This window comes from Sceloporus undulatus, chromosome 6 (genome assembly GCF_019175285.1).
Source record: "Sceloporus undulatus isolate JIND9_A2432 ecotype Alabama chromosome 6, SceUnd_v1.1, whole genome shotgun sequence".
NCBI lineage: Eukaryota > Metazoa > Chordata > Lepidosauria > Squamata > Phrynosomatidae > Sceloporus > Sceloporus undulatus.
Window position 1 is genome coordinate 5,054,852 of NC_056527.1, and position 23,001 is coordinate 5,077,852.

At 42.9% G+C, this 23,001-nt stretch overlaps 1 protein-coding gene across 8 annotated transcripts in view; it reads left to right on the top strand.

The window, feature by feature from the left end:
- OBSCN (obscurin, cytoskeletal calmodulin and titin-interacting RhoGEF) overlaps positions 1–23,001 on the top strand; it is a 236,693-nt gene that overhangs the window by 17,505 nt on the left and 196,187 nt on the right. For all 8 annotated transcript variants that reach the window (XM_042477238.1, XM_042477239.1, XM_042477242.1 and 5 more), the window contains exons 3-11: positions 1,860–2,129; positions 6,183–6,443; positions 13,322–13,624; positions 15,176–15,445; positions 16,339–16,608; positions 16,728–17,012; positions 18,197–18,478; positions 19,441–19,716; positions 21,399–21,680. In XM_042477238.1, coding sequence (XP_042333172.1) covers positions 1,860–2,129; positions 6,183–6,443; positions 13,322–13,624; positions 15,176–15,445; positions 16,339–16,608; positions 16,728–17,012; positions 18,197–18,478; positions 19,441–19,716; positions 21,399–21,680 — 2,499 coding nt within the window. The remainder of the gene's footprint in view (positions 1–1,859; positions 2,130–6,182; positions 6,444–13,321; positions 13,625–15,175; positions 15,446–16,338; positions 16,609–16,727; positions 17,013–18,196; positions 18,479–19,440; positions 19,717–21,398; positions 21,681–23,001) is intronic.

A 23,001-nucleotide genomic window follows, 5' to 3' on the forward strand; every position in this document is an offset into this window, starting at 1 on the left:
ATAATGCCATCCCAACTCAACCTCATTGTCACACAACTGGTTATGACTCTTTGTTTCCAATAGCAACCAGTCTGGAGCAAATCATAACTGGATCATTTGAGTGGACCTTATGTTTGTGCTCTAAACCACCTCATCTTCTGTAGGGTACTGGAGCATGAAAAAAGCCTTAATTTGGGACATAGCATATTGTTCTCTAAAGTGACAGATTGTTTAAGACAGTGATCCCCAAACTTTTGACCTCCAAATATTTTGGACTTCAGCTCCCAGAAGCCCCAGCCAGCTTGGTCAGTTGTCAAGGATTCTGGGAGATGAAGTCCAAAAAACAACCCCTGGAGGACTGCATATTTAAGTCTTCAATCTGCTGGTTTAAGTCTTCAAAGTATTCTGAACGGAGGAAAATACTGGGGAATGTTGCTTGTCATGCTGGCAGTGCTTCATGCTATGTGGACAGGTGGCCTGGCTTGTCGTTGGCAGTGATTCATCACCTTCCCACCCGCTGGCAACCCTCTTTGGGCATTGGGAGTGGTGCAACTTATTCCTGACTTTTGAACATTCGGGAGAAGGCTTCTCCTCAGGGGAGAAGATGGCCCAAGGAGGAGGGATCGCAAGCTAAGAGTATGGCAGTGCAATTTAACTCACATAAGTTTGAAGGAAACTATCTCACTTATCATGCCCCTTACGACAACAGTTGCTTAATCATATGGGCTTTAGTCAACTAGTCTCTGTGTTAAATGTGCCCATTTTAAGAAGAATAGTTCCAAAGGACAAAGCAAGTTATTGTTGTTAACTGCCTTTGACTTATGGGATACATCTGCACTGCAGAAATTATCTGGTTTGACATCAGTTTAACTGCCATAGCTCAGTGCTACGGAACCCTGGGAACTGTAGTTTGTAGTTCTACTGTTCCCAGAAATCCATAGCTTTGAGCCATGGCAGTTAAACTTGTGTCAGACCAGATTATTTCTGCAGTGCGGATGCAGCCATGATGACCCTATGAATGAGAGATGAACCAGTGTGGCATAGTGATTTGAGAATTGCACTGTGACTCCTTGCTCAGCCATGTGGGCAATTAATTGGCATGCAATGCATCTTCATCACGTAACTATGACCAGTGAGCTGGACAGAAGAATATACATTTAGATCCATAGTTTTGGTTTTGTTTAATTTTGTTGTTCTTGTAGTTGTTGATGATGATGTTGCTGTTGTTGTACAATACAGTAAGACCATTGTAGCTGCATGGGATACATTCCCTGACTCATTGTGGAAATGTAGAACTATGAATTATAATCAGTCATATTGAAATGAATGATTTCTGGCAGAAGTTGACCTTAGAGTCATGCTGAAGGGCCTAGAGATCTGTAGAAAGAGCACCTTTCTAGGCATTTCTAGCTCCTCCAGCATGACTCTAAGGCCAACTTCTGCCAAGGGCATAGCATAGAATAATACTGGAGGACCATCCTAGAAGATGCCTGGAGATACCTTTTTTTTTTTTTTTGGACATGGGTAAATGAAACTGTGGGTACCATTCCCACAGATACAGAGATCATACTATATGGGTGCCGTCCTGTTACAAGTGGGAACAGCCTAAAATATGGAGAAAGAGATGTTCATTTAGATAGACAGGAACTCATGGAGGAGGGAGCTATTAGCATCTGTGGGCAACAACAATTTAAATGAAGGATGGGGAACCTATGGCCCTCCAGGAGTTATTGGCATACAACTCCTGCTGGCCCCAAGCAGCAAGGCTCATGGGTATAAATTATTCTGTCATAATGGTAACTAGAGAATCCTTGGAGCATGTTCTAGATCTCTTGTTGAGTTATAATTCCAATGATGTCTCTTGTCCTTTCTCCCCCAAGAACCAAGAATACCTTTCAAGACAAAGCTAAGAGATCTGGAAGTCCGGGAGAAGGAGGCCGCTACTTTCCAGTGTGAGGTCCCTGTTGCCACTACAGAAACCACCTGGTTCAAAGAGGAGACGAAACTTCAACAGAGCCAGAAGTACAGCATCGAGGAAGAAGGGACCTTTCGGAAACTCACGGTCCAGAATGTCACCATGGATGACGACGCTGTCTATATTTGTGAAATGAAAGAAGGTAGCAGAACCATTGCAGAACTGAGTGTCCAAGGTAAGTAGAAAAGAAATCCATCTATCATTTCTTCTCAGGAACTTTGTAATACAAGCTCTGTTCTGATAGTGAGTTCTGCGAGGGCACTACACAAGCACAAAAATAATTGGTCAAGTTGATTTTGTTGTATGTTACCCTGAGATCTTTAGAGACAAGGCAGAATATCAACAAACAACGTTGTGAGTGCGGTGGCATAAGTGTGGTTCCTCACGCAACCAATAATTTCCACAAGCACACACACGCACCCAGCCATCTCTTTCTCACATTTGACTTGGTGAGTGGAGAGCTCATTGACTGTTGTACAATAGATAAGTTCAAGGGCCATGGTATGAGTTGCACAATTGGTTGTGTGACTGTCAGATCTTCCGTAACTATGGTGGTATATATTCACACCATGCTGAAAGGTTATAGGATCATCAGCACTGACCCAGTTGGATAACTCCAGATTGTTTCTCTATATGGAATGGCGGTGATGGGTAGCACCATCTTGCCTTTGGCCTTATGTAGCAAACCCCTTGGGCTTATGCTCATGTAGATGAAGGACCAAACTTACTATGAAACTATGTATTGGCAGAGCTACCTGTTGCTCCAGTATCTCTTCTTTCACACCCTCAAATGTCTGGGAGAGCATTAAATGTACAGCCTGCCTCCTCCTCTTTGCAACTGGAATACTTCTTGCATCCTCCCTAAGCTGGTAAACAAATGTGTCCAGACTTCATACTAAGAAGTTACAAGCGGATGTTGTGTGGGAGTAGGATAGGATTCAGTGTCACTTTGCTGCATGAACAGCTGAGCTGGAGCCATAAAAGTAACTTCCTGAGGTACAAACCTAGGATTTGAGGAGCTCTGAAATGGCAGGCAGTGAGTGGTAAACCCTGCAGTGTAGTCATTCCTTGCCTTCAGGATCCATTTCTCGGATGTAATTTCTAAGGCAAGGCTAGGTTGTGGCTTTTCCTTCTTTCTTCACATGACTCTTGAACAGCTGAAGTGTGCCTTCCACAAATCCGACCCAAAGGCTTCAGTATCAGGAAGACCAGTTTCCTGGAACAGCCCTGGCCCTTTGGAGCCAAGAGCTAACTGAAACAGCTTCATCCTCCTACAATCTGCCTCTCCAGCCAGTCTAAAGTCTTGACTACATGGGTTATTTACTCTGAATTCCCCCCCAGGCTTGCTGCATCCTATTTTACATGACACAGGGCTAAAATCCTGAATTGGGTGTGACCCAATTTGACCTTTCCTCCCAGTAACCCAAGTTTAAAAACTTTACCTTTTGTTCTGGATTTTTAACTCTCTCTGTGGCGATGAAGGATAGCTTCCTTCCCACATGCTGCCTGTGAGCAATCTGGTGCCACCATTGTAAGTGCAAGTTGCTCTGAGATCAGAATGAGGTGCCCAGCATCAGTAACATGGTTGGACATCATGTTGTGACCTCAGTGGTGGTGCCAAGTGGCAAATGGGAATTGCTTGGGAAGAGAGGTGCCTGTTGTCGCTGCAGAGACAGCACAGGTCATGAGGGGAATTCAGGCCCAAAATACTCCAGAGGCAGCCCAGGGTATCCTAGCTAGTACAGGCACATTTCAAGTCAAATAGGGATGGGCAAAGTATCCTGTTCTCTAGAGTCATAATCCAGCGCTCAAACCACTACTCCACACTGGCTCTTGGGTTTTGAAAGACACTTATAAATGAGTATTGCAAACACGGTTACAAAAGTTTAAATAATTGGCAGGTTTATATACACTTTTGTAAAAGCTATAAATCCCAGAAGCAATGCTGCATAGTTTATACAGAATTCAGTGTGTCTACAGCCTCCCAAAGTTCCATGCGCTTCACAATGTAAGATAGGACTGAGAGAGTGGACACTGGGGAGTATTCCTTTACCTTTAATGGTTGTGTAGAAGAGGGAATTTCAGCAGGTGTTGCTTATTAGCTGGATATGTAACAAGCAACACCTGCTGAAATCCTCAGCCTTTTCAGTCTGGCAATGCTAACTTAGCAGGACTTGCTTGCAGGATGGTAAAAGTCTCCAGTTTTCATTCTGGCAGCCCTATCCTTCTTTGTGGGCTTGGCAAGTACTGTAAACTGCAATAAATGAAATACACAGTTAATTCATGCCACGTTTCCTTTTAAATTGCAGATATTCAAATCCACCTCTTCTTGGCTGGTCCTTGGGTTTGCAGGGCTCAGCTTTGTGACACTAAATACTGAAGAGTTTCATATCTTTGGAGATTATCGCACTGCGTTCTGAGAACGTTCACGTGATGAGAACAGAACACATTTAAGAATACCGCACGTCTGTGTTCCAATCGGGTTCTCAGAACGTTATAAATGTGTTCTACATGTGTTCCAGGAGGGGACGGATTGAATGTGTTCCCACCAAGCTGTAACGTGATGAGAACGTTCCAACAGAGGTCTGTGCGGTATTCTTATCCGTTCTCAAATCCATTCTCTCATTCCTCCGTCTCCTGATTGGCTGAAATAATGACAGGCAGGGAGGCAGGGAGGCAGGCAGGCGAGCGACTGCAGTGAGGGAAGGTGTGTGTGTGTGTGTGTGAGGGGGAAAGAAGGAGGGAGGGAAGGGAGGAAAGTTGGGACAAGGGAGAGAAGAGGAAAGGAGCGAAAGAGAGAGAAAGAGAGAGGGAAACAGGGGGCCAGGGCAGAGAGCAAGAGGGAGAGGGTCTGGCTGCTTCTGCGGAGGAGGGGGGCTCTGGTGTCATGTCCAGCGGGGCTCCTGTGCTGGCAGCCTGCAGGAGGCAGGGATGGCAGGGATGCCCAGGAAGGAACCCACAAAAGCAAGCAAACAACTCCCAGAATTCCATAGCAAAGAGCCAGACAAGAATTAAAGCAGGGAGGGAAGCTCACAGGCCCCACCTGGAATATTGTGTCCAGTTCTGGGCACCACAATTCAAAAAGGACATTGAGAAACTGCTGCCATGTGTCCAAAGGAGGGCGACTAAAATGGTGAAAGGTCTGAAAACCTTGCCCTATGAGGAACGACTCAGGGAGCTGGGGATGTTTAGTCTGGAGAAGAGAAGATTAAGAGGTGATATGATAGCCCTGTTTAAATATTTGAAGGGATGTCATATTGAGGAGGGAGCAAGCTTGTTTTCTGCTGTTCCAGAGACTAGGACTCAGAGCAATGGATGCAAGCTACAGGAAAAGAGATTCCAGCTCAACATTAGGAGGAACTTCCTGACAGTAAGGGCTGTTCGACAGTGGAACACACTCTTTCCTCGGAGTGTAGTGGAGTCTCCCTCCTTGGAGGTCTTCAAACGGAGGCTGGATGGCCATCTATTGGGGATGCTTTGATTGTGATTTCCTGCATGGCAGAATGGGGTTGGACTGGATGGCCCTTGCGGTCTCTTCCAACTCTATGATTCTATGAAGGCACACATTACATGCGCACACACACAGGAGGCAAAAGGGTGACAAGGCCTTGGTGGAATATGTTCTGGGAACGGTTTCAAGAAAAAGGAAGCGCTGTGCGGTAAAATGACGTTCTGATCACGTTCTAGTTTGCTAATGCGGTAATATCTGTTCCAGGAACGTTCTCATCACGTTATGATACGGAAAGTTCTCAGAACGCAGTGCGGTAATCTCCTATGTTTGAGTTAGCTGAAACTAAGCATTAAATTAGATGCCTTTTAGACTCTTGGGTGAATATATGGGGTAATCACAAACAATTTCACAAGTAAGGTACAAATAATGTTTGTATGTATACAATAATCGCAGAAGTATTTTTTGTTTTATGGAAATAGTACAGTATGAAAAGGTAAATCTCAAAATAATACGAAAGAAAAAAATATTATAAGGGAAATCAGATACATGCTGCTCAGAAAAGTTCCAAACTACGCTTAATAACATATAAGTAGAAGGGAAGGGGAGGGTAGTAACTTGAAGAAAAGATTGACAATGTAAATAATATATTTTAGAGATACAGTACAATAATACTTTAAGGAAGAATATGTGATGACTAAAATGATTATGAATGTACTGGAATGTAAAGAAATTATATGTATATATAAAAAAGTCTGTCCCCCCAAACCTTCCCCATAGGGAATATTATCAAGAAGCTGCCAAGGAAGACTGCAGTCAGTGTCAATGACACAGCCATATTCTGTGTGGAGTTAGAAAACAAGTGCCAGAAGTTCCGATGGCTAAGGAATAAGGAAGAACTGAAGGCCAACAGCAGGATTTCTCTAACCTCATCCGGGAAGGAGTACAGCATGATCATCCGCGATTGCAAAATGGAGGACACGGGAGAGATCGTCTTTGTGGCTGATGACTGCAGAACGTCTACCCAGTTTACTGTTTCTGGTGAGCTGTTTTCCCATTTTTCTTTCTATGTGAACCCACCAAGGATTCTTCAGTTCTTCTCTGTGTTTGTCCCTTGCCAATGTTTTAAGTCAGAACAAGCATGTGCACATTTTACCCAAACAGTTCTAGGACTTCTCACAAGATGAATCAGGAGCCCTAATATATTTCTTGTTGTATGTATTCTGAGAATATTAACAAATTGGTTTTCACAGATCAATTTTCACCAGGTCCCCCAAAGCATTGTATAATAAAACCAGAACAAAAAAACAGAACAGAAAGAAAGGATCCTTTAAAAACAGACTTGTGATGATCTCCTGGGTCCAAGCAGCCAAACAGCAGCCCTGTCTCGGCCCTTAGACCCAGAAGACCCTTAAATTCCCTCAAATCACGCTGCCACCAAGAAATTGTTAAAATTAAAAGTACAAATGTAAAACAACAACAAATGAAAATGACATTTTCAATGAAACTGCTGGCACAGATGTGGAGTTCAGGGAATCTATATACATATGTGATGGGAATGCCCATTTGTTCAAGAATTTTGGACAGAGGTTAAGAAACAGATAAATCTAATAACAGGGATAGAGATACAATTAAGTAAAGAGAATTGCTTAACTCTCAATTTAGAGGAATTAGGATTGAACAATAATCAAAAATATGTAACAAAACAATTTCTAAAAGCAGCTCATGCAGTGATTGCGTATGGATGGAAAAGCAAATCAAATTGGAATAAGTCTTTTATATAAATATATAAAAAGAGTATACAGTGGTACCCCGGGATACGAATGCGCCGCCTTACGAAATTTCCGGGTTACGAAAAAAAATCCATAGAAAAAAACTGTTCCGGGTTACGAAGGTTATTTCGGGTTACGAAAAATTTTTTGGTGCTTTTCGGCGCTTTTTCGCACGAAATCGCGGCTTTCGCTATTAGCGCCTATGGCTTTTTCGGCTTACGAAGGATTTCGGGTTACGAACGCGGCGGCGGAACGAATTAAATTCGTAACCCGGGGTACCACTGTATATTATTTGACTTCCTTAGGGAAAGAAGACTTAAATATATTGGGGAAAGCAATAAAGAATCCTGGAAAGATAAATGGGAAATTGTAATTAAGAATGTGAAAGGTAAAACGGGGTATGAAGAAGTAAAAAAAATATAACCAACAATATTTTCCACATCTCCGAAAATGACAGTTAATTTGATTGGAGCGTCGTTTCCTCTGCGCTGTTTTCTTTTTTGGGAGGGGGCTGAGGGGAGAAAATTATAATATGAAATATGATTGTACATTTTGTACTATGCACTCTGTAATAATTTTTTGTGTGCATACCAGAGCAGATGTCTGTTGCCCTACATTTCTTCCAGGGATCATACAAGTGAGTGTCCTCAGCCATATTCTGGTGAAATAAATCACATGTAAATAAATAAATAATCACGCTGCCACCACCCAGTGAAGTTATAATGGATTTCCCTTAACAAACACTGGGACTTGTTAAGGACTTCAGTTCTCCTTCTTGCTGATCTACTCAAGCAACAACCGAGATAAGACGCCTGTCAAGGAGTGTCAAGTAGCGGATACTTTTTAAGGAATTATTTATTATAAGTAACAAAATAGAATCAAAAGATATAATTCATGCAAGTTCTTAAGGGTCTTGCAGGTTCAATATTTGTAATGGTAGAATTCATTTGATACAAGCTATCATAAACATAATCAAAGAAACCCCTAAACGTTCTACTCTGATATATTCCTCCTTCAAAACCCACTAACGCCTAAGACTCGCTCTCTAACTGTTCCTCTCCATCTCTAACTGATGCTCTCTCCAACCAACTGTCACTTGGACTCAGAAGCCTTATATACCCTTCTGACGGAAGCTTCCAGAAAAACCCTTGATCCTGCTCACTGATTGGCCAAGTGAGCCTTCCGCAAGTTGTGATGTCACTCTTTATTTGCATATATCCCCCCCCAATGTAACCCTTTACTGCCTGAAGAAATCCTCAAATGACTGGAGGCCTAGTCATTACAAGACTAAAAACAGTTTTAAAAATAAAAGCCAAAGGCCTTGACAAAAGGAGAGTTCTGACTATCTTTCAGGTCAATAAGGATGGATTTCCCTTGGCAAGGGGTTTGACCATTGGGGTGCTGTTTTAGGGAAAGCCCACTCTCATCAGCCTAACCTCTTGAGCTTTTGGGGCATGCAACAAGACCTCCATTTAAGACCTCGGATTCTGGGCAGACTATCTGACTGCAAGGCATTAAGAGCTTTCTAGGTCAAAACCAGTACCTTGGATTAAGCTTGGAAGCAAACTGGAAGCTGATGCAGTTGGTTTAGGCCAGTAATAGACAGCCTTCCATATCCATGAATTCAACTTTCCATGGCTTGAAAATATTCCTAAAAGATATACATTCCAAAAAGCAAACCTTGATTTTGCTAATTTATATTGTTGTTGTTGTTAGCTGCCTTCAAGGTGATCTTGACTCATGGCAACCCTGTGAATAAGATGCCTCCAAGCCACCTCCCTTCTCATATCCTGGAGGCTTAGGCCTGTGGCCTCCCTTATGGAGTCTATCCATCTGCAATGCTATCTTCCTCTCCTTCTCCTTCCCTCCACCTTCCCTAGAATCAATGTCTTTTCTAATGAGCCATGCCTCCTCATGATATGGCCGAAGCCTAACAGCTTAATTCAATCATCTTGGCTTCCAGTGAGAGTTCTGGTTTGACTCTTTCAAGGACCCATTTCTTTGTCTTTTTAGCTGTCCATGGGATCCTCAGCACTCTTCTCCAGCACCACATCTCCAATGAATGGATTTTCTTTATATCTGCTTTCTTCACTGTGCAGCTCTCACATACGTACATGGTGATGGGGAATACAATGGCTTCGATGATTCAAACTTGTTCAGCTGTATATCTTTACACTTTAGGATTTTGTCCAGTTCTTTCATAGAAATTTAGCTTTTCGCATGGCACTTGCAGGAACAGGAGTTGGAACGGCACAGAACTGGGGGGAAATAGGTGTTTCCACATGGGAGAATGCTGCCAATGCCAACACGAGTCCCCAAGCTGTTCCCCAGCCATTCCATGGCAGACGTTTTGAAGAATGGTTCAAACTAGTCCTTCAAAATCAGCTGCCAGGAATGGCTGGGGAACAGCTTGGGACTCCCAGCAGCATTGGTAGTGTTCTCCCATGCAGTAACACCCGTTTCCCCCCTGTTCCATGCCATTCCGTTCCTGCAGGTGCCGTGCGATAAGCTTAAGTATTTGGACATGTCTCCGTGGACCAAATGAACCTGGTTTCCCCCTGCACTTGCTGCAAACTGTCTTCATGATGCAGAACCAAAACCCTGATTCAACTGCAGACTGTTTTCATGGTGTGAGGCCAGTTCCTCATAGAATCCGGGCCATTCCTGCCTTAAACTGCAATTAAAAGATTTACCTTTTGTTCTGGATTTTCCTGGAAAATTTGGAGCACTTAATAATGACACCAGGTCTTAGTCCAACATTCAAACCACTGTACCATGCTGTTTCTCTACATTGCACCATAGGCCTATTTTATATACAGTATCAGGGGAAACCCGGTAGATGTTGTTGATCATGGATACGAAGAGTTTCAGTTCTTTATGCCATTGCCTTCTTATTCTGAATAATAGGACCTTGCACCAAGGGCTGCAGTAAAAAAGGAAGGAGCCTCTGGGTTAGGGCCTTGAGGTCTTATTTCAGTATTTAGCCAAACTACTGAACCTGAGCTGGATGTGAAATTGGCAGGCACTCTGAGGGCTTGGCCTTCCCTTTAAAGCTCATGGGGGAATAACAGTGTATCTTGTGACAGTGATATATATTTCTGTAGGTCGCAAAAGAAAAGGGGGTATATGGGGCCAAGGTTCCCTATTTTTACTCTCTATATCTTACCAATTTTGTTTGCGCTATTCTGAAATTGCCTTGCTAATTTCTTGGAAAATCTCACTGGCTCCATCTGAATAGGCTGCTGTTATGTGGCTAAAAGGCTCGGGCCCATTCTTGTTCAACTCTTTCCATGGTTTTCAGCCATGGCTTTGGGACTCTTGGCTGGCAGCTGTGTGAATACCAGTGGAAACATACAGAACTCAGTGCCATCTGCCTTTTGGCATGCTGCCACTAGCAAAAACTTTCTAGGCACTTAGGCATGCATGCTGAGGCATGCAACCCTTCAGTTTTACGGTTTCCAGATCTCAGGGCCCAGCCTTAGTCTCCAACTTTTTGGTGGACCTATTTCTGGGCTGTGTGCAAATCTCTAACTCAGCTAGTACAGCAGCAGCTTGTTCCAGTTTGCAAGAGTTAAGTGAGTTAAATAGCCTCTCTGAAGATGCCAGCCACAGATGCTGGTCTGTGAAACGTCAGGAACAAACTCTTCTAGAAAATGGCCACATAGCCTGAAAAACCCACAAAAAACTATGCATGTCGGCCATGAAAGCCTTCGACTTCACGTTAAATGAGTTATTCAAGCAACTTGCAAAAACTCTTGGGGAAGGGCTGTGTATTTACACAAATGTTCATTCGATGCAAAACTAGAGAGGGCAGATATTTAGTAGTCTTGGGAAGAGTTAAATAAGAGCTTGTTGAGGGTGGTTCTCTTTTACATTCCTCCTCCTTCTTGCTTTGCCTTTTAACAAACCTTCTTGCCTGTCAGCTGCCATGATCCAGCGTCATACCCACAAACAAAATGAACCTGGGATGTTGCTTTGTGACCTAGCATTATTTCTGTCCTAGGGCATTCTGTCCTTAGGAACGCTGGCAGATGAGTATGGTCAGTATTTTTTTAAAGTCAAAACATTCTTCAAAGGCTGCTTTTGTGCGGTCCACCTCTCTGAATTAAACTGGATATTTTAACACCCCCCCCCCCCCAAATTCGGTATAGTCTGACTCTGTTTGCCCCAAACAGAAGAAACTAACAGTATTCATGTGTGAGCAGAGTTGGCATTTTGCAGAAGAGAATTGTCAGGGAATTTTCTTTCTTGGCCTTCAGCCTTCTGGGAATAACTGGCCATATTCCATCTCCATTTCTCACCCTTTAAACTGAATGGAAAATTTTGGGGAGTCGTTTTGACTCACCCCAAGAGGGAAAAAAGGGTTTGGCAGTTTTGGAAGAGAACAAGATGGAGAGATCTGAGAGTTCACTAAACTTGAAGCTTGGAGAGGCAGGATTCTTTCTGGGGTTATTATTCACTGTATAAATTCATGTATAAATCTATAAGTTTTAGTCAAAAAATCAACTCCAAAAACCTGGTCTGACATCCACAGGTCAATATAAATACTGTACCTTAATTCTTATCAAAAAAGGAACCATCCCCTTCTCTTGAGTAGAATGGCGAAAGATTGAAAGTTTAGTTCACCCTAGAAGCACCTAAAAGAAGTACTGACCCCCTGTATTCTCTCTGCCATGGCACCACTTCTGACCTTTTTCAATACTTGGGTGAGAAAATTGTGAGGGCTGCAGCTCTTTGGCATTTTCTTTCAAAGACTGCTCAGGTGAATGCGACGGTCAAGAGTACCTGTTATCAGCTTCGGCTGATTCGCCAGCTGCGCCCATACCTGGCCCAGAGGGACCTTGAGACTGTTGTACACGCTCTGGTAACTTCGAGATTGGATTTCTGCAATGTACTCTACATGGGGCAACCCTTATACCAAACTCGGAAGCTGCAAATGGTGCAGAACATGGCAGCGCGGCTGGTCACTGGTGCTCCCAGGACCAGCCATATAACACCTGTGCTTAAAGATCTCCATTGGCTGCCCATCCGCTTCCGAGCCCAATATAAGGTGTTGGTTATTACCTATAAAGCCCTAAATGGCTTGGGCCCAGGATTCCTGAAGGACCGCCTCTCCCCATACATTCCGCCTCGCACCCTCAGAACATCTGGGCAGCAACTCCTGAAGGTGCCTGGGGCTAGGTTGGCTGTTACTGCCAGAAGATCCTTTTCCACAGCTGCCCCAGCCCTTTGGAATACGCTGCCCATGGAGCTCCGCTCATCTACCACCCTGGCCCAATTTAGGAAGGGTCTCAAAACCTTCCTATTTAATCAGGCATTCCCCGACTAAATATCCTGTGGGCCTCCCTCCTCTCTCGTGGCCGTGAGGTTGGGCTAGGGGTTTTTTTATTGTTTTTAAGGATTGTTGTTTATATGTGTTTTTAATCTGTATGCTGTTTGCACTCCGGTGCATTTTGTAAGCCGCCCTGATCGTTTGGAAGGGCGGGGTATAAATAAAATTTTTCTTATATTTATTATTTAAAGGAGCACCGAGAGAGTAGAGGGAATTGGTGCTTCCTTTAGGTTCTCTTTGGATGGAGTAAATTCCTTTCGCCACTCTGTGCAAAGAAGGGGTCAGTTTCTTTTTTCATAAGAGTTAATACTATACCGTAACGCTTGCCTTTTCATCATTTTTGACAAGTGTGCATTTTCTTAGCTCCACTGACACCTGGTCACCTGCCCCACGCATCACACAGCCACCATTTAATGTTGTGCGCGCCTCATCCATTCACCTTTCAGAGTGAACACCAACATTTATGCCTGCCAGTTCTTTGGCATTATTTTCTTTTGCTTCATCCTTTACATCCTTTGTTACAGGCCCCTAAGTTTTCTCTTTGACTTGTCAGCAGGATGTAATTTTGGCCCCAAAACCTACCCTTTACTTATACACAAGGTCAACTTATACATGAGTATATACAATAGTTAGTGTACCTCTTCTACTGACAGTTCACTTCCATTTATCCTCTTTGTGTATATTTGGAAACAAACCAAAATCCAGAAAAATCCCATTAAGCCACCACTTTTGCACTCTGAACAACATTCCTAAAAATGCGATGGGTTCCTCCCACCCCACTGACAGCTTGTTTTGCTATTTTTCTTCTCCTCCAGCTCCAAAGAAGCCTCCCTCTCATCCCCCAGTGGACCCAGTGGTGAAAAATAAAACAGAAACCTCAGTGACGTTAGCCTGGTCCCCTCCTAAGATGGATCGCCCAATTCCCATTGACGGATACCTTGTGGAACGTAAGAAACTGACCGGATTCTCCTGGCTGAAATGCCATGAGTCCCCAGTCCCTGAAACTGAGTTCACCATGAGCAACCCCCCCGAAGAGGCCGATTACCAGTTCCGAGTGTCAGCAGTGAACAACTACGGGCAAAGTGACTACCTGGAGTTCCCGGGAACTCTGCACCTTGGTGAGTTTGGGAGGAATAACTGCTTTAATTCTTTGAGAACATGGGGAGGTTAGAATAATAGAAGCATAGAGTTGGAAAGAGACCACAAGGAGCATCCAGTCCAACCCCATTCTGCCATGCAGGTACCCTCCATCAAAGCATCCCCGACAGATGGCATCCAGCCTCTGTTTAAAGACCTCCAGGGAAGGAGACTCCACTACACTCCAAGGAAGGAGTGTGTTCCAGTGTCAAGAAGTTCCTCCTAATGTTGAGGTGGAATCTCTTTTCCTGTAGCGTGCATCCATTGCTCCAGGTCTTATTCTCTGGAGCAGCAGAAAACAAGCTTGCTCCATCCTCAATGTGACACCCTTTCATATACTTAGAGGGCTATCATATCACCTCTTAACCGTTTCTTCTCCAGGCTAAACGTCCCCAGCTCCCTAAACCTTTCCTCAAGGTTCTTGATTCATAATACACCACTAACTTTTTTTGTCAGGTTGGGAAACATGTGGCCCTCCCAATGTTGTTAGACTGCAAGTCCCAGCAGCCTTGGGACTTGTCTACATGGACAATTATCCCACATTCCCCAGAAGCTCAATGCAGGCCCAAACCCTGAAATCAAGTATGGATCTTATGACACCTGCGTCTGATTCAGGGCTCCCCCCCCCCACATTTAAATAACTCTCCTTTTCTGGCTGGTTTTTGGCTCCCTTGTCATCAGTGATGGCAGCTGCCTTCACTCATGTGGTCCCTGTGGTCACTTTGAGGTCAGAATGAGGTGCCTGGCATCAATAACATGGCTGGTTGCCTTGTTCTGACCTCAGCAGTGGTGCCAGGTTGTCATGGCTCCATCCTTTAGTATCCTGGGATTTGTACTTTGTTGTAGCACCAGAGCTCTTTGACAAGGAAGATTAATGATTTAGACTTAAGGTAAGACTTAATGATTTAGGACTTAGAATAACTTATAAAATACAAAACAGTAGATTTGTAATTATTTGGAATGGGGATTTAGCTTCCTTATCTGGAAATCTGACACCTGTAATGTTCCAAAATTCAAAATTGTCCATATGGGTGGCTGAGATAGTAACACCTTTGCTTTATGATGGTTCAGTAGATATAAGTTTTATCTCATGCACAAAATTATTAAAAAATATTGTGTATGAAATTGCCTTCAGGCTATGAGTCTAAGATATATATGAAACATAAATTGATTTCATGATTAGATTTTAATTTCCATCTCCAAGACAACTCATTCTGTATATGCAAATATTCTAAAATCTGATAAATTCAAAACAATTCTGGTCCCAAGCATTCTGGATAAGGGGGACTCAGCCTCTTTTGGGTTTATTTCCTATGTGCAATTCAGATTCATAGATTTTTTCTTTCTGAATTGTGTTCCACTTACAATTCATCTGCAACGAGGACATTTTTACGTTTTGCATTTTGACTTTTAACTTGGTTTTTTTAAAATCTTTATTTGAAATATATAAGACAAATATACATATATGTACAAAAAGACATTGACTTTTAACTTGGTTTTTAAACTTTGCATTTCTTCTTGTTGCCCTGTAGAACCAGTATTGGCCGTTAGAAGTCCTCTGAGAAATGTAGAAGTAGCCCCAGGTCGGGATGCTACTTTTACTGTTGACCTCACTAACACTTGTTCTGGTTCATGGTATATCAATGGCACAGCTGTAGAGAACAGCGATAAGTACATCATTACAAGAACCAAAACAAAGCACAGCCTCACCGTCAAGCGAGTCACAAGTGCCTTCAAAGAGGCAGAGGTGAAATTTGTCACCAATAACAACATTGAAAGCAGTGCAAAAATAAAGTTGAAAGGTATTTTTACATCTCTATCCCTTGGCATGCTTTGTTTTCTGGGATGGGTCTGGTAAGAGAAATGTGGAACCTTTACATGTTAACTTCATATCTTAGATTTCTGATGCTGGCTGGGAAACAATGATGCAACTACATTTTTTTTTGTTCACATGTAATGAGAAACTGGTTCTCAACTGGTTTGAATTGGGCCTAGACCAGAGCTTGATAAAAAGTTACTTTCTGAACTACAGTTTTCAAAATCCCTTAGCCAGAGTGGTAGATTCAGGGAATTAAACTACAGTATTCTCATGTTGTGTCTTAGATTTCTGAATGTGTTCTCTTTTCATATATTCATAAAATGTCTACTGTAATCTTTAATTTTAGCACTTTATGGATACTGTGCTACATGACTTCCAACAATTTGCATTATTGGGTCATTTATTTTCTACTCTCTGGGTCTAATTTGATTATTAGGCACTTTGCTATGTTCTTATGTTGCACCATTATCTAAATTCTCAGATTTTGAATTTGGTGTCTATGTGCATGTATTTTGATCCATGCTTTCAATTTTAATTTGTCTATTGCAGATTTGAAAAAAAATACTAGATTCTCCCCAGCCAACCTTAGTTGAGGCAAAATATTATTTCATTTGTAAACTCAATCCATTTGTTAATTCTACCCTAAACACTGTTGGAGAGACAGCATGGTATAGTGGTTTGAACATTGGACTACAACCCTGGAGATCAGGGTTTGATTCCCAACTCAGCCATGGAAACCCACTGGGTGACCATGAGCGAGTCACATACTCTCAGCCCCAGAAAACCGTGTGGTCGCCTTAAATTAGAAATGACATGAAGGTTACCCAGCAGCAGTAACAACAACAAACACTATTGTATCCCCACTTTCTTTTCTAGATGAAGTGGCAACTTTTGCCAATGACTCAGCCCCTGGAATTTCAGTCAAGCTCTCTGAGAAGTTTGAGCTGGTCTGTGAGGTGTCATCTGCAACCGAGGGAGTTGTTTGGAAGAAGGGTAAAAAAGATGTTAAGCCGGACCAAAGAGTGACATACGTTGCTGAAGGACTGCAGCGGAAGCTCATTGTCAAAAGTGCAATAAAGCAAGACGAAGGGCTCTATTCTTGTGAGACAATGAACGACAGATTGACATTCCTAGTTGAGGTCAAAGGTGAGAATGGTCAGAGGACTTCTGTTTGCCATCAGAAAGCTGGGGGTTTCTCATTGTGGAGGCTGTTGGCTTCAATGGTGGTGGGAGAATTAGTATTCACTTACCTTTTTTCACTGTAGAGCCAGAGGAGGTGTTTGCCAACAAGGACAAGGTGCAGAAACAGGTCAAGGTGGTCCTTTCTGAGAATGCATGTCTTGCCTGTGAAGTGGCCCAGGCCAATGCAGAAGTCAGGTGGTTCAAGGATGGGAGGCTGATCAGGTCCAGCCAGAAGTTCAAGATAGAAGCTGAAGGCAAATCCCGGAGGCTGATTGTGCAGCAGGTGGAGAAAAAGGATGCTGGCGAGTACACCTGTGAAGCTGATGGCCAAACCCTGACTTTCAATGTCATTGCGACAAGTCCCAAAGGTCTCTGTGTTTTCTTTTATATCGTGCTATCAATTCGCTGCTTTTTTCATGCACAAAAATGCCACTTGTTTCTTCAGCATCCCTGGAAGGAACCTTAGTGGTGCAGTGGTTAAAATGCCAGTCCTGCAGCCACAATGTTGTGAGTTCCATCCTAGAGGGCTCCAGGTTGACTCAGCCTTCCATCCTTTCGTAGGTCTGTAAAATGAGTACCCAGTTTGTTAGGGGCTAATGACTTACAGATTGTAAACTGCTTAGAGTGCTTAGAAGCGGTATTGAAATGTAAAATTGCTTCTCCCCTTGGCTGCTTATGCTGGAAAAAATCACCTCCTGCAGCACTTGTAACATACGGTAGCTATTCCTCTGTTTTATTTAAATGACAATCAAACTAGAAGTTCGATCACTTGTCTGCTTTGGAGGCTGTCGTCATTGAGACTTAGGTCCTGTCTGTAGAACCCAGAGCAGAATTCCCTGTTACAAAGGCTCCCAGTTCCAATGCAGCATGGCTGTTGACATGAGTGTCCCATGGAGCCACCTGGCACATCTGCCACTGCCATGGCTTGTTTTGCTCTGAGGTCAGAGTGAGGTGCCCAGTGGCAGATAACAAGGCTGGGCACCTTGTTCTGGCTGCAAAGTGAGAGACTGGCAGCAATGGTAGACATGATGAGTGGCTCAGTGGGACATGTTTCAAACAGCTGCCCAGTGTCACAGTGGAGGGCTCCAGAGCAAAAGGTAATTTTTTAAAATGTGTGTTAAGGGGCACTATAGCCCAGTTCAGTGCTGAATATGATAGACAATGTCTGGACTATTTACACCAGAATTGGGGTTTGTACACTGAGAAATCAGTTTATTTGGCTAGTGCAGACAGGGCCCTAGAGTAACAGCCATTACTAAACCAGTCCTGCTGCTTCACTTTAGCAATGCTTCTATATTCTGAAGATCATTTCATGACATTTGTGGAATGTTGTGACAGTGGTCCAGCCTGTGTTTAAGACCAGGGTGGGGATCAGGAGGCTGCATATTACTGAGGGTTAATCTTGATACAGGCAATTGACAGTTTTAAAGGTGTGCTTCATAAGTGAATATCTATGAGCTGTGGATTTCTTATATTAATGGGAAATGTCATTGTGCCTTAAAGTGAGACATAGTGCTGTTGAAATTTACTTCTTACTCTTTCATCCTGCAAGTTGTCGAAGCTGAGGATGTATTTGCTAACAAAGAGAAGATACAAAAGGAGATCAAGGCCATCTCTTCAGAGAATGCTACGCTCAGCTGCGAAGTGGGCCAAGCCAAGACAGAAGTGAAATGGTTCAAAGAGGGAAAACTGATCACCTCCAGCAAGAAATTCAAGGTGGAAACTGAAGGCAAATCCCGGCAACTGATTGTGCAGCAAGTGGAGAAGAAGGATGCAGGCGAATACACCTGTGAAGCAGCTGGACAGAAACTGACCTTCAAAGTTACTGTAGCAGGTACAAATACTACCTTATTTCCCTTCCTGCCCCTACCATATCTGATTGGTGGACCTCCATCATGGGAAAATCAGTATGCTTCCTTTTGTTTTGGAGCCTTATCACATGAGAGAAGAAAGCCAAAATGGAGTGGGTGAGCAGTGACTTTTTCCTTTGCTCTCTGCATGACATCGTAGCATTTCTGTTCTCCTTCCTGAGGGAGGCAGTCATAAAGTGTGCCTTTTGTTGAACAGATTTTTCCAGTGTGACCAAAGACATGCTTTTACTATCGTCTTTTCAGGAAGATAATGGAAGTGCTACAGCATCATGTGGAAAGGCACAGAGAAAGTTGTTATTCTCAAGCTCTGTTTTGGCTTTGTTTTCTTATGTGATAATGCTCTTGGTCTGATTGTTTGGTGTGCACCCATTAGCAGACAGTTTAAACCATCCCAGCCTGAGTTTTATAACTGTGCCTCTGTACATCTGAAATGACCCTGATATTTGCATGTATGTGAGAGAGAGTTTTTATTTTTGTATGATGTATAAGGGAATCTTTATTTGTTTTTATGTGAGGTGAGAATGAGCTATACAGTGCACCTGCCCCAACCATGGGCTTACCATTCATAGATCTGAGCATTTGTGGATGGAAAGCCCCATTGAGTTCAATGGCCACATGTGCACATGGTCCAGGAGAGTGACTGCATGCTCGTGTGCCACCACTGAAAGCTGTGGGACTTAAAGTCCCGTGGTTATTGCCATCTGTGCAGAGTAGGGGTCCAGAAGGAACCCCCCAAGGATAAGAAGGACCCACTGTATTATGTTTTTCTAGTAAAGAGCCCAGTGTAGTTATAAATCCTGCACAGTCTGTGTACTTAGGGGAAATAGCATGAATGGAAGTCCAAGTCACAAATACAGGAGCATTCCATAATTAAAATGTTGGTGTTTTGCTTGCTTTAAAATTCCTGCTGGTGTTACTGGTTCAGAACCTGAGGAGGTGTTTGTGAACAAAGAGAAAATACAGAAGGAGGTCAAGGCTGTCTCTTCAAAGGATGCAACCCTCAGCTGCGAAGTGGCCCAAACCAAGACAGAAGTGAAATGGTTCAAAGAGGGGAAACTCATCACCTCCAGCAAGAAGCACAAGGTAGAAGCTGAAGGCAAATCCCGGAGGCTGACTGTGCAACAGGCGGAGAAGAAGGATGCGGGTGAATACACCTGTGAAGCTGGTGGCCAGAAACTGACTTTCAAAGTCACCGTTGCAGGTACATATGCTATCTTACTTTTCTATCTGCTTATCTATCTGTCCTACTTTACTGTATCTGAAAATTGGACATCCAATGGACTTCACAAGAAAAGCAGGAGACACATCACAAGATAATAGAAGATGATCTTTATTAGCATGTTAGATAAAGATGGCATCTTGAGACCTGTCTATCATACTTGAGACCATTAGTTGCATGAGCGTGCATACACTGTAGAAATAATACAGTGTGGCACCACCTTAACTGCCATGGCTATATCTTACAGAGTCTGTAGTTTTGTTAGGCACCAGCACTCTTGAGCAGAGATTAAGGGTCAAGACCTTGTAAAACTGCATATCCCAGGATTCCATAGGCTGGAGCTACAGCACTTAAAGTAGTGTCAAATTGCATTATTTCTACAGTGTTGATGCACCATGAGAGGGTCTCTATTGTAGCAAAGCCAGTACTTTTTGTAGTTCAGTGATTAGATGTCCAAACAGATACTGGTCATTAACTATAACCATAAAAATCAGTTGAGATTGGTTGATCAAAACAGATGGCTTAAAACTACACCAACTTGATTTGTAATTGGGACATTATCTTTCTGAAATGACTGTGAGAGAGAGAGACGTTTTGTCCTGTCTACAACCAGAGAATGAGGTGCGTTTGTGCTTTTCAGGATAGGGATCCATGTAATAAAGACAACAGTCTGTACTTCATGGTGTTCTATTGTTCTGTTCTGTTTTCAGTGCTTTTTTTACACTTTTCTCAACCATTTCATTTTGAAAGAACCCTTGAAATAATTTCCATGATGCAGGGAACCGCTAAATAAAAATCAGTATATCTGCAGTTAATTTTTAATTCCCCCCCCCACCATCACAATATCTTGTAGAACCCCTAATGCTGTTTACAGAACCCTAGGGTTCCAAGGAAACCCACTGGGTAACCTTTGCTAAGTCACATTCTCTCAGCCTCAGAGGAAGGCAATTGCAAACCCACTCTGAACAAATCTTGCCAAGATAACCACATTAAGGTTTGCCTTGGTTCACCATAAGTCAGAAATAATGTAAAGATACACAACACACAAATACAGAGGCTTCCAAGGAACCCTGTTTGAGAAACCAGGGCCTAGATCCTATTGGTGCCAAAGGTGTGTATAGGACCGGACAATTGCATGGAGGTCAGGGTCTAATTCTGCCCACCAGACCTCGTTGTTGTTGTTGTTGTTTTGTGCCTCCAAGTTGTTTCCAACTTATGCCAACTCTAAGGCATAACTCTATCATGGGGTTTTCTTGGCAAGATTTGTTCAGAGGAGGTTTGCCATGGCCTTCCCCTGAGGCTGAGAGTATGGGACTTGCCCAAAGTCACCCAGTGGGTTTTCTTGGCTGAGCGGGGACTTGAACTCTGATCCCTAGAGTTGTAGTCCAGTGCTCAAACCTCTATGCAATGCAGCTCTCAAAGATGAACACCCATGCTACTAATATGTATGGTTTGTTATGGCCATGGCCTTTTTAGTCCTCTGATTTATGGACTAAGCTATAGGAGAGTATTTTGGGAATAACCTGCTTTTTGGATCCTCTAATGTGTGATTATTTGGCCAAGACATCTATGCATTATGTGTTTTATATGTCAATTAGAAACCTTAAAGATACTTTAAAAGCGGAGAGGACTCACTGATCACGACTCACTATTTTCTTCACTAGATGCAGAAGTTGAGGAGGTATTTGCCAACAAGGAGAAGGTCCAGAAAGAAATCAAGGCTACCCTTTCAGAAAGTGCCTCCTTTAGCTGTGAAGTGGCTCAGGCCAAAACAGAAGTAAAGTGGTTTAAGGATGGGAAGCTGATCACTTCCAGCAACAAACTCAAGGTAGAAACGGAAGGCCAAAAACGCCATCTGATTGTACAACAGGTGGAGAAGAAGGATGCGGGAGAGTATACCTGTGAGGCTGCTGGCCAGAAACTGAACTTTAAGCTCATTGTTACAGGTACATTTCCCTTTACTTGCTACATATTTGGGGCTGCAAGTAGGATCAGAGGGTCTAAGATGCCAATTGCAGATAAATAGCACGTGCAATGTATGTATGTGTCTCTCTGTGTGTATGTGCAGTTGCTACTCCTGATTTGTGGACTTGGAGTTTGCAGTCTTGATTATTCATGGATGGCAAGTGGGGAGGGAAAAAATGGCACATGTGCCCAGGGCACACACGCAGCAGCGCACATGGGATTGTGCCACCATTTGAATCAATGAGGCTTGGATATGTGCAATTTTCTGGATTCACAGGAGGCTGCAGAACGGATCCCCTGTGAATTGGGGGGAACAACTGTATACATATAGGTTGAGTCTCTCTTATCTGAAATGCTCAAGACCAGAAGTAATTGGGATTTTGAAGTTTTTTGGATTTTGGAACATCTGCTGTGAAGGACACACTCCTTCACCTTATGGCAGTCCTTTGGGGTTTTCTAATCCCACCCCGCTGCCAACTAATTAATGTAATGAACCCCCTTTCTTATGTGGCAGGTTCACAGTATTATATACTATAGTAGCATGGATAAAATATATATGCCAGACCAGCCTTCTGATAAAACAAAATAAGAACTTTATTTAACAAGAGGTTTGAACAGATATTTCTTGAACTAAATGATATTATACAACTGTTAGTTCAGGCACGTGTTACTTCTTAATGGGTATTTTATTACCACAGTTCAACTTGCTACAGAGTATTTTTATGACCAGCTGTTAAGGACACTGACACTGTCCCTATTGCCTACTTTCCTAAGCTTAAACACCACAGCATTGCCTCTCAGGCTTACTATAATCCTTCTTTAATTAGAGTCCCTAACTGGTTAAAAGCCCCTCTCTCTCGACTCCAACCAAGTTCCCCTCTGGAACCGACTCTTCCCCTCACTGTCTCCTCAACTCAACTCCCGCTTCAACCCTCAGGATTCTAAAAACCCAACTTCATCTCTCAGCATTTTAACCCCAACTGACTCAACCCAACTGCCAAAGGGAATCTTCAAATTCCCAAGCCAGCACCTGATTGGCTTAGGGCCTCTGGCTTCTGATTGGCTGGTTTGTAGTCAGCTCATTAGACCTGCATTTGCATATACATACATAGTAAGGTATCTTGGAGATGGGGCCCAAGCCTAAACACAAAATTCATTTCTGCTTTATATATACCTTAAATTTAGATGGCGGAGATTAATTTTGTTTCTCGTTTTAATAATTGTAGTTTGTTTTATACTGGTCAATGACCGAAATAAATTGTTGTTGTTGTACCTTATATATGTAATATATATATATATATA